General features: G+C 38.9%; 1 protein-coding gene across 1 annotated transcript in view; it reads right to left on the reverse strand.

Moving 5' to 3' along the window:
* Window positions 1-5,574: 5,574 nt before the first annotated feature.
* The window catches only part of LOC144978740 (uncharacterized), a 47,869-nt gene continuing 40,748 nt past the window's right edge, over window positions 5,575-12,695 (reverse strand). Inside the window, exons 4-5 of the mRNA XM_078925172.1 lie at window positions 9,302-9,443; window positions 5,575-6,898 (exon numbers count right to left, since the gene is read on the reverse strand). Coding sequence (XP_078781298.1) covers window positions 5,720-6,898; window positions 9,302-9,443 — 1,321 coding nt within the window. The 3' untranslated portion in view covers window positions 5,575-5,719. The remainder of the gene's footprint in view (window positions 6,899-9,301; window positions 9,444-12,695) is intronic.

The raw sequence follows: 12,695 nt of genomic DNA on the forward strand, positions 1-12,695 counted from the left end.
GCTTTTATATAGCGCACTATCCACTAAACGTTCTCAGAGCGCTTTACTAGGGGCCCCTGGCCAACAGCAACACTTAGCATGTAGGACTTTACATGACGCCTGTTAGGCGATATTCCAATTATTTTTTTTTCAGACAAAGACAATGCTGTTAACGGCCAGGTACTAATTTTACACCTGAGTACGGAGGAGAATGAATGTGAGTAAAGAGTCCTTTCCAATGACTCAACTATGCGCCGAGCGGGGCTCGAACCAAGGACCTTCCGATCCAAAAGCGAGTGTCATACCTCAAGACCACAAACGAGAACGGAAGACTTTGATGTTATGGGGTTATAAATAGAATGAAATTAAGTTACTAAAAAATATATTAATAATTCAGACAGAGATAAGTTTACAGTTCATTCAATTAAATAATTTGTCCAAAAGCGTTTATGGTCACAAGGAGTCCCGATAGCTCAGTTGGTAGAGCACTCGCTTCATTAGCAAAGGGACTGTGATCAATCCCGGGTGCAGTCGAGATTTTTTTTTCTCCCGATCAACCGCCCTGTCCACCCAGCAGTGATTGGGGAGCTGAGTCTGTTAGATCCGGCGGAAAGTACTTTGCGATAGACTAGAGTCCTATCCAAAGGGTAGCGAGCAATTGCTGATTTGTGCGGTTCGTGCCATAGAAACCGGGATAAACTCCGGCTCCACGGGCCTAGTGGCTCTGAAGGAATACTTTTTATGGTTACACGTCGATGTAGTGTGTTTAATTTTTGATTATGATTAAGTAATATTTGAATTGGTACGAAGAACTAGAGATTATAATCAGCATGGCTCAGCGATACGGTCTTTGCTTCGTACCCGAAAGGTACCGAGTTTGATCACCCGCCGCTGCGTTGTGTGGCCTTGAGCAAGTCACCTCGCCCTGGTTCTCTTTGCGGTGCTGCGCTGCGGCAGACGCCTGGGTTATTCCAGTCTTCCCTTGGGATAGACCCTAGAGATAAATTTCCCATATGGGATGAATAAAGGGAAATTTATTATTTTCATTAATTAATGAACTGTTTTTGTTTGTTTGTTTTTAAGGGTTTTACGGCGCTTGCAACACATTTAGGTCATATCAACGCCAGTAAAAAGGAATAAAATGGGATAGCAACAAGTTTTAGAATTACAATTAAAGCAGCCAAGAAAAAGTAAGACAAAGGGGAACTGAGAACAAATAGGGATCAGATGTAGATTCCAAAAGCATACCACCAATGTACTCAGTTTGAAATCACCTACAAGTCTCATCCAGACACAAGCGCAAGATCCGACAGAGGAACACACTCAAATGCTTGCATTATACATTAAAAATAACAAATATAATAATACATAACAGAGAGATGATTTACAAGGAAAAAAATATCATCTCCCAAAACAATAACTATGCATTTGACTGTTTCCCTCCTAACTAGGACTCAGGCCAGGGCCAGGACAAAACCAAGTAATCTCATTCCAAGACAAAGACAGAAAGCATGTTGGCAAACAGTAAGGGGATAGAAGACACAGTATGTACTCCCCTGACCACTATGGGAGGTAGGAACATCACGACAGCATTTATAAAGCGCAATATCTAATAATATCATGTGCGGCTATGTGGTCTCGTGGTGTGACACTCGCTTTCGGATCGGAAGGTCCTGGGTTCGAGCCTCGCTCAGCGCATAGTTGAGTCCTTGAAAAAGACTCCTTACTCACATTCTCTCACCGTACTCAGGTGTAAAATGAGTACTTGGCTGTTAACAGTGTTGTTTCTGTCGGAAAAATTGTAATATCGTCTAACAGGCGTCATGTCTCGTTCTTCATGTTACGTGTTGCTGTTCGTCAGGGACTCTTTGTAAAGCGCATTGAGCACATTTAGTGGATATTGCGCTATATAAAAGCTCTAGTTTTTTGTGTTTTTTTAAGTGTTCAAAGTGTGTTACAAGGGGTCTTTAGCCAAAAGCAACACGTAACACGTAGGACGAAACATGACGGCGCCTGTGTTAGGCGATACTGTTGTTATTTTGAGGGTTTCTCCGACAGAGAAAATGCTTTTCATGGCCAAGTACTCACTCTTTTTACACCCGAGTTCGGTGAGAGAATGATTGTAAAGATTTTTTTCCAAGGACTCAACTATGCGTTTCTCATTGCGAGTGTCATACCATGAGACGCCATAGCCGCATAACTAAACTTTCTCTTCATTATGAGATCGTATCGACGTACAGTTATTTGCAGGTCTGATAACCTAATTTCTTATGGGCTCATTGTTGTAATGGAAATCTTTAAAAAATTACGCAAAATATTGTCCATTTACAACAATGTTAAACTAGGCTCACAACTCCGTTCAGATGTCAGACCTGCATATGTGTACACATCGGATCGAATCGTTTCAGGGTATCAAAACCTTTAAATGCTCTTTGAAAACATTTTTAAAGACTATAAAAACAAAATGCATCGTTAATATGGACAGTTCCTGATACAAAATATAGCTTTTCAGTATTAAATATATAACATACAAATGATTATACATATATTTATATATATATTTATATATATATATATATATATATATATATATATATATATATATATATATCATAATCAAGTATCGGAGTACAATTTATCCCATCAAATTTTGTTTGATGTGTCAACGCTTGTACTTAAATCTACAAACGTTTCAATGAATTAATATACAAATTGCAAATAATACCGAATGTCACGGTACATTATTCATCATAATCAACTTATATGTTGTGCCAGTACATAGAATGAAGTTGACGTCACTCGGGTCTTTGTTATTACTTTTTGCCATCCGCGTTAATGAGTAATTCTCACTAAACTGTATTAACCAGACTATAGATAGTTCGAAAATGACGTCACTCAGGTCTTTGTTATTACGTTTTGCCATCCGCGTTAATGAGTAATTCTCACTAAACTGTACTAACCCGACTATAAACGTTCATGGATACACACAGCTTTGTGTGTTGGTCCGTTATACTTCCGGATGGCAATGTTATGAGCTTCTTAGCCAAGCGCATACTATCTATAAACGTTCATGGTTACACACATAGTGATGTGTGTTGGTCTGTTAAATTTCCGGATGGCAATGTTGTGAGCTTCTTAGCCAAGCGCATACTCTCTGTAAGCTCCTTAAAATAATTAATGGAATTATAATGTTTTGCCTCAGAGTTTAAATATATTCCAAATTGCTGCATTTCTTTGAATACTGGTATTTTCCTTATATTACGTTTGCTAAATTGAACGTATAAACTCAAATTCAAAGCAAATACGACAGAAGAGTGAAATAACGGTTCAGCAAAACACGCTTTACAAAACAGTATTACGTTCTTGTTAACTCACTCAACCATAACACCGACTATAGATAGTATGCAGATGACGTCACTCAGGCCTTTGTTATTGTTTTTGCCATCCGCGTTTGTGAGTTGTTCTCACTAAACTGTATTAACCAGACTATGAAAGTTCATGGTTACACAGAGTTTGTGTGTTGGTCCGTTATACTTCCGGATGGCAATGTTGTGAACTCCTTGGCCAAGCGCATTCTATCTATAGATAGTATGCAGATGACGTCACTCAGGCCTTTGTTATTGTTTTAGCCATCCGCGTTTGTGAGTTGTTCTCACTAAACTGTATTAACCAGACTATAAAAGTTCATGGTTACACAGAGTTTGTGTGTTGGTCCGTTATACTTCCGGATGGCAATGTTGTGAACTCCTTGGCCAAGCGCATTCTATCTATAGATAGTATGCAGATGACGTCACTCAGGCCTTTGTTATTGTTTTAGCCATCCGCGTTTGTGAGTTGTTCTCACTAAACTGTATTAACCAGACTATAAAAGTTCATGGTTACACAGAGTTTGTGTGTTGGTCCGTTATACTTCCGGATGGCAATGTTGTGAACTCCTTGGCCAAGCGCATTCTATCTATACATAGTTTGAAGATGACGTCACTCAGGTCTTTGTTATTGTTTTTTTTTTGCCATCCGTGTTTATGAGTAATGCTCACTGAACTGTATTAACATGACTGTAAACGTTCATGGATACACACAGTTTTGTGTGTTGGTCCGTTATACTTCCGGTGGCAATGTTATGAGCTTCTTGGCCAAGCGCATACTATCTATAACCCAAGTATATCCGGGGTTACTATTACCCCAAGCGTATTTATAATATTTTTTTTTCTGAGACAAATTATAGGCGTAGCCGAGTATCAAAGCTAATTTATTTTAGTTTTTACACATTAATGGTAGTTGAATAAAACCATCTATGCACATGCTCATTTTTAATACATACACTTTTTTCCAGTTTTGAAAAGTCGCAAAAATCGCTAGGATTGATGAGTTCATAATGACAAAAGATTTTTCTTCAATTTTTTTAAAAATGATGAAGACAGTCTGTTAAACAAATCTGAACACGAGAGATGTCGTTTGTGTCGTAATGAATGTTAACAATTGTGACCCTCCGTCTCAAAACGGTATTATGTCGGGATGATTCAGACCCCAAGAAATGAATTTAGAGATAGAATGATGAGAAATTGGAGCTTATCAGTTTTTGCAATGCAAGAAATAGTCTTTATACTCCAGCATAACGTACAGAAATTAAACCCAAGTTGGATATTTGTGGCTATGAATTCAATTTCCCTTACCGAGTGGATCCCGACATAATACCGCTTTGATACGGTGGGTCACAATATAGAACATTTAGTAAGAAGAGGGTTTGTAAGAATACGGTCTAATTTTCACCGGGGGTCCCGATAGCTCAGTTTGTAGAGCACTCGCTTCACACGCAAAGGGACCAAGGTGCAGTCTAGATAGATATTTCTCTGATCCCCCTGTCTACCCTACCCAGCAGTAACTTCGAAAGTCTCAATTTTAGTAGGGGAAATTGGTGTTAGATCTGGCGGAAAGTACTTTGCGATAGACTAGCATCCTATCAATAGGATATCAAGCCATTGCAATACGCTTCAACAATCGTAACGTCACTTCCTTCCTTATGACGCATGGTAACTTCGTAACTCTGGCTCTAAACTATCGGAACAATGGCAGACGCCCGTATGAAATAGTTCTCCGGGGAGCATAAAAGCGTATCCAGAGGAGAAAAAAACCATAAATTTGATCATGTTTTGACCTTTACACATTCTGATCACAAGGTATATGAAAAGTTCTAGCCAGCATGAAGAATAAAAAGTAATGATTTTCTTTGTTTAGAACCAAGATGGCCACGTTTGCCGGGCGGCGTGACATCAGACTACTGAATCCAATTGAGCGATAGGATTAACCCTTTATTGCTCATATTACGGCGTTGCACAGAGACTGATGCCAAGGTTATTTAAATTTATCCTTGAAATTATAGATCGTAAGAGTCAGCATTCTGCTTTACAGAAATTACTCAAATACGACATTGTGCCCGATATCCACCAATGGTGATGTTTTAAGACACAATAATAATAATAATAATAATAATAATAATAATAATAATAATAATAATAATAATAATAATAATAATAATAATAATAATGATGATGATGATGATGATGATGATGATGATGATGATGATGATGATGATTACGACGACAATGATTTTGGGATCAATCGACTATAAACTGTAAAGTTACACATAATTCTATGAGTTGTAAAAATTGATCTGGCAAGCAGAACTGGTTAGTATTTTTCTTAAACACATAGTGTCAAAAAAACTATTATGTAATTTTTATCACAGATGTTCAGAATAGATAATTCTAGACCCTTTAGACGATGAGATTGAAATGAGAGAAGCTCGAGATCCGACATTGCCGTTTTGAAGGTCACCGAACGCACTTCCGTTCACCGGATGTAACTGTGTCCACGAAGAAAGCGCTATACTGTTTTGATCCGGGTCTTGTGCGATGTCCGATTTTCGAGATAAGTTTGAAAGGAAAGTATGCGCTCTTCTTGGAGGCTTACTTCTTTTATGGTCTGTTGACTTGAGTTTAGAAGGCGTTAGCGAAGACTGCGATTGAGGACTTCCGGAAAATGAGTTATTTTTAGAAAGTGACGTCAAATCGGATAGTAACTTTGTTGATGATGGCGAAAGCAGTAAATTCGCTGTTCCAGATATAGTACTTATTTTCGAAGGCGATGTCGTTACTTGTTTAGTAACTTCGAAAATCTCAATTTTAGTAGGGGAAATTGGTGATGAATTTTGTTCGTTTCTGTTAAGACTGGAGAAAAAAGCTTCCGGCTGCGGAGATTGAATGGCGTTTTCAGTCGGTGTTGTATTTCTAGGCGTGGACGATGACTCGTTTTCGTTTTCAATTTCATTCTCGTCGTCTGAAATGGCGTCGGGAATCAGCTGATTCGAAGCGGGAATTATAATGGCCATACCGTTACCATGGTGATTATTTAAACGACTTGCTATAGAGGTACGGGATTGATGTTCGATTTGTGATAATTTATCCGAAGAGATGACGTCACCATTAACTTTACCATTACTGACAACTTTTGTCTTGTCTTTTTTCTCTTCTTTTTCTACCACTGCTTCCTCGTCTCCTTCTTTTTCTTCTCCTTGCTCTTCTTTTACTACTACTTCTTCCTCCACCACCTCCTCCTCCTCTCCCACCTCTTCCCCTTCATCTTCCCCATCAGCCTCGTCGTCTAACTGAAAGTTTTGGTTGTCGTAGGCATAATGGTGATGGTTGTTGTTGTTATTATTATTATTATTGTTGTTGTTGTTGTTGTTGGTCTGATGGTGGTTACTGAGATTGTTGTTGTCGGTAATTTGATGCCGTGTTTGTTGTTGCTGTCGTGTCACTGTGTGTACAGTGTGTTCATTGTTTAAGGTGTACGCATTGTTCCCGTTGGTACTGGTGATTTTGTGGGCGAAAAGTCGGACAACTCGAGCACTGAGCTGGGCCTGGAAAGAGGTATAATATTTGGAAAATAGGTTATTTATAGATATAGAGAGGGTGAAATTGTATGAAGGAGAGTGGAAGAAGCATGACATGGAAAGAGAGAGAGAGAGAGAGAGAGCGAGAGAGAGAGACAGAGAGAGAGAGAGAGAGAGAGAGAGAGAGAGAGAGAGAGAGAGAGAGAAGAGAAGAGAAAGAAGAAGAGAAATTTGATATGGGTATTTTATAATATATTTGTAGATTGATGGAGAGAGCGAGAGATGGAAAGAGGATTAGAGTGAGATGGGGTGGGGTAGAGATGGATAGATAAAAAGAAAGAAATGTAGAGAATGAGAGAGGGATAGAGATTGGTAGAACGATCGATCGATAGATAGATAGATAATAAGGACGGGGAGAGAGAGGGAGATATATATATATATATAATATATATATATATATATATATATATATATATATATATAGAGAGAGAGAGAGAGAGAGAGAGAGAGAGAGAGAGAAGGAAATGGCAATTCCGACACCTGAGAATGCAATCCAACTTCAAAGCATTTCAACCCTGTGAAAAGCCAATCAGTATTCCCCATTAACCAATGGGCGAACCGGATAACACAGGAAATCCCCACAATCAGTTAAATATAGCATGACATTCGACTTTAACCTGTTAAATGCCGTCATACGATACCGTCGCCGTGGCATTCCATGAAGAAATACAGATAATCCGTCAAACAGGATGTCTGATGTCAACAGGAATCACCCATGTTGTCCAAGGCTGCAAAATTGTGGGTTAATAAACCCCCCCCCCCCCCCCCTCAAGAAAAAAAAAGGAAAAAACAAAACAAAAGAAAGTAGTTGAAGCGGGGCTCTCGAACCCGGGGCCTTCCGGATCACAGTGCATCACAGTGCAATGTCTTAACCACTCGGTCACTTCGCCCCCCGCCCCCCCCCCCCCTTCTCTGGAAAACATGTATTTCATTTCTCCTCCTCCTCCTCCTCCTCCTCCTCCTCCTCCTCCTCCTCCTCCTCCTTCTTCTTCTTCTTCTTCTTCTTCTTCTTCTTCTTCTTCTTTCTTCTTCTTCTTCTTCTTCTTCTTCTTCTTCTTCTTCTTCTTCTTCTTCTTCTTCTTCCTTCTTCCTTTTAAGTCTGTAACTTCAGATTTTGAAGATTCCACAGACCAAAGTATTTTTCTTTCATTAGAGATGTGAGACTATTCCAGTGTCTTAATTAATGTCGATGGTATGAACGAATACAAGTGTGCATCCACTCCTGAGTGGGGAACCAGAAACTTGGATGACTTTCTATTCTTATCTTGTTGAATATCACCGAGGGGTAATTTAACTTGATCGCTTAGGACTTTGCAAAATATTGTTACTTTGTCACGCTTTCTTCTCTGTTGTACGTAGTGGTTCGAGATTTTACTTAAATCAGTTTCATGTTTTATATCTTTGTTGTTTTGATTTATAAATTTCACTGCTCTGTTTTGTATTTACGATTTCTTTGATTTCTGATATAATGTGGTGTTAACTTGATCGCTTAGGCCTTTGCAAAATATTGTTAATCAGATACTGAATAGTGCTAGCCATATTGTTACTTTGTCACGCTTTCTTCTCTGTTGTACGTAGTGGTTCGAGATTTAATTTAAATCAGTTTTATGTTTTATATCTTTGTTGTTTTGATTTATAGTGCGGCTATGTGGTCTAGTGGTATGACACTCGCTTTCGGATCGGAAGGTCCTGGGTTCGAGCCTCGCGATCGGCGCATAGTTGAGTCCTTGGAAAAGGCTCTTTACTCACATTTTCTCACCGTACTCAGGTGTAAAATGAGTACCTGGCCGTTAACAGCGTTGTCTTTGTCCGAAAAATTGTAATATCGCCTAACAGGCGTCATGTCCTGTCCATGTTAAATGTTTCTGTTGGCCAGGGACCACTTGTAAAGCGCTTTGAGCACATTTAGTGGATATTGCGCTATATAAAGCTCAATTTATAAATTTCACTGCTCTGTTTTGTATTTACGATTTCTTGGATTTCTGATCTGTGGTGAGGGTCAAGACAGAGTTACTATATTCTATTCTGTTCCATCCCAACGTGATACAGGATTGGGGGGAAGCGTCACAAATGTGACCCCTCGTCTCAAAACGGTAATTATGTCGGGATGATTAAGATGCTGAAAATTAAATTTGTAGCCAGAAATATCAAACATAAGTTGAGTTTATATGCTTTATTGAGGAGAATGAATATCATATTTTAGAGTGAGAACTACATATAATTCATATGTTTGACCAGTTTAACCATAATGTGACATTTTAGCACCTGGTTCATTTCGACATAATACCGTTTTGAGATGTTGGGTTACAAATGGTACTTGGCAATTATTTTTCCTTGATTAGGAAAAGACATTTAAAAAAAAATTCTGACCTGTTTTTGAAGTTTGAGACTGTCGAGTCGGTGTTGGCGATGATAGAGGACTATGGAGTCGAGGTAGGGGTAGGGTTGGCCATTCAGGTAGTACAGACCGTTGTCCTCGGATATACGATGGTGACGTATGTGGCTGTTGTATCTGTGGGACGGAATAGGTGGAGATAGTGATCATAAAGATGAGGAGTTTGAGGAGGGGGGGGGGGGGGGGGGGGGGGGAGGAGGGGGAGGAAGGCGATGGTGGGGTATGTGTCTGTTGTATATGATGTGGGATGGAATAGGTGGAGATGATGATGATGATGATGATGATGATGATGATGATGATGATGATGATGATGATGATGACAAAGAGGAGGAGTTTGAGAGGGGGGAGGAGGAAGATGGAGAAGGGAAGGAGGAAGATGGGGAGGGAGAGGAGGAGGAGGAGGAGGAGGAGGAGGAAGGCGATGGTGAGGTATGTGGCTGTTGTATCTGTGGGATAGAATATGTGGAGATGATGATGATGATGATGATGATGATGATGATGACAATGATGATGATGATGATGATGATGATGATGACAATGAGGAATTTGAGGAGGAGGAGGAAGAGGTAGATGGAGAAGGGAAGGAGGAAGATGGGGAGGGAGAGGAGGAGGAGGAGGGAGAGGAGGAGGAGGAGGAAGGCGATGGTGAGGTATGTGGCTGTTGTATCTGTGGGATAGAATATGTGGAGATGATGATGATGATGATGATGATGATGATGATGATGATGATGATGATGATGATGATGATGACAAAGAGGAGAAGTATGAGAAAGATGAGGAGGAGGAGGATGGAGGAGAGAAGGAGGAAGATTGGGATGGGAAGGAGGAGGAGGAAGGCGATGGTGTGGTATGTGGTTGTTGTATCTGCAAGAAGATAATGATGATGACGAGGAGGAGGAGGAAGAGGAGGAGAAGAATGGAAGCGATTTGAAGTAGGTGGCTGCTCTATCTGTGGGATGGAACAGCTAGATAAGTACGGTGAAAGAATGTGAGTAAAGATCCTTTTACAAGGACTCAACTATGCACCGAGCGGGGCTCGAACCCAGGACCTTCCAATCCGAAAGCGAGTGTCATACCACATAGCCATATTCATCATCATCATCATCATCATCATCATCATCATCATCACGAAACAATTACCATTACGACCACCTCATAGAGCTACTTCGCAAGACAACACCTCCAAGGACACTATCATATCGGACTTGTCCATACTGTTGTAGAGTGAGAACTACAGAAATTGTTAATATCGATTATTTTGATAATCGAGGGGTTGTTATGTTCTAGAGGAAATAAAAGATGGCCGTTGAAACAAACGAGCGTTCAGTGTGAACCTTTATTGTGATAAATATTGAGTTATAAAAGTTTCTACAATACATAGCATGAAATCAATTATTAGAGTTCTAATTTTTGATCCCGATGGTGACGGAATCGGATTAATTTGGTGTGTGATAATAAAAGGCAGGTTTTCCTCTGGCTAATAAGAGTTTCTACTCTAATGTCTACAAACATGTCATTACGAACATCTCATCGAGCTACTCCGCAAGACAAAAACTCCAAAGACACAATCATATCGGACTTGTCCATAGCATGAAATCAATTATTAGAGTTCTAGTTTTTTGATCCCGATGGTGGCGGGATCGGATTAATTTGGTGTGTGATAATAAAAGGCAGGTTTTCCTCTGGCTGTTAACTCACTCAATCCTATAGATTTTCGCTCCTTTTCAAAATTGGAAAAATGTATTTAAAATGAGAATGTACATTCATAGTTTTATTCAACTACCATCAACATGCAAAAACTAAAAACTTTACCTTTGATACTAGATACGCCTATAAGTTGTTTCAGAAAAATGTAATAAATAGGCCTGGGCGGTAAAAGCAACATGGGTAAATTACGGATATAGTCGGTATTAGGATTGAGTGAGTTAAGAGTTTCTGCTTTAATGTCTACAAACATGTCATTACGAACATCTCAACGAGTTTCTTCGTAAGACAAAAACCTTCAAGGACACAATCAAAAAGGACTTGTCCATAGCATGAAATCAATTTTGTGAGTTCTGGTTTTTGACACCTGTGGCGGCAGAGCCTGATTAATATGGTGGCGTGGCATGCTTAAATTATACGGTGATGCCAGAATAAGAAGAAAATGACTTGAAACATGCTATATTTGTAAATACAAAAGAAAGAAAACAAATTAAAGAAAAGTCTTACTCAAAAAAGTAAGAGGCGGTATATACCATTTCTCAGGGGTTTTTTTTTTAATGCTTTAATTCATTTTTAAAAGATGGATGTGGTGCCAGGCACCAAATCAACCAATATAGCCACGCCCCTGTGTGTGATAACAGTAGGCAGGTTTTCCTCTGGTTATTAACCCTCTCCTTACCAACTGATAGGAAAATAGGCACATTCATTATGATACAGCCAACATTTTTCTTATTCAAATTCCTTATTTACATAAAAAATTTTCAGAAAATTAACAGTGTGTTGTAGAGCTTGTTTTGCGAAAGAAACTATGTATCGCAAGCATTTCAAAGCTATTATGTTTGAGTGATAAAAAAAATCTATTTTTTTTTTGTGTTAGTTGGGTGTGAAGTTTTGGAGATAATCCTGAAAATGTCTGGTAAGGAGAGGGTGAAGAGTTTCTGATCTAATGTCTAAAATCGTGATTTTTGACCAGTTAACTGCCGTACTCTGGAAAAACTCGGTATTTCAAAATTTGGCTAGAAAACTCGTATTTCAAATATGGTTCGTTTTAAATGACCCTTGTCTTGGAAAAAACTCTCAAAGCTGGGACTTCGCGACAGAACACTCGTCCTTCAAATATGGTTCGTTTTAAATGACCATCATCTTGGACAAAACTCTCAAAGCTGGGTGGGACTTCGCAGTCTTATTTAAAGTCCCAGGTTTTAGAATTTTTGCCAAGATGAGGGTCATTTAAAGACAAATTTCCCCAATGAGATGAATAAAAGGAATTTTATTTTTGTTAAATTATTATTTATGAAAAATCAGTTTAAACCGTTTTGCACTTATTTGCAGGTCTGAAAACCCAAACTATTAAGGGCTCATTGTTGTAATGGAAACCTCATAAAATGACGCAAAATATTGTCCCACAATTGCGTTCGGATGTCAGACCTGCTTATAATATGTACAAGTCAGTTTAAACTCAAAACAAAGAGAATATTTTTCCTCTTCTTTCTTTTCTTTTTATTTTCTTTTTTCCATGTCTCTCATTCCTGAAGTTTAAAAAAAACGGGGGAAAAAAAGAGGGAACAAAACAACAAAAAACAAGAGGAATTTGGAGTCTTGAATGTTTTGAAGTTTGAGAAAAAAAATGTAAATATTTTTTTTTCGGTGATGTGGAGTTGAACC

This window comes from Berghia stephanieae, chromosome 8 (assembly GCF_034508935.2).
Source record: "Berghia stephanieae isolate SIO BIC M18660-M18661 chromosome 8, UCSD_Bste_1.3, whole genome shotgun sequence".
NCBI classification, from domain to species: Eukaryota; Metazoa; Mollusca; class Gastropoda; order Nudibranchia; family Aeolidiidae; genus Berghia; species Berghia stephanieae.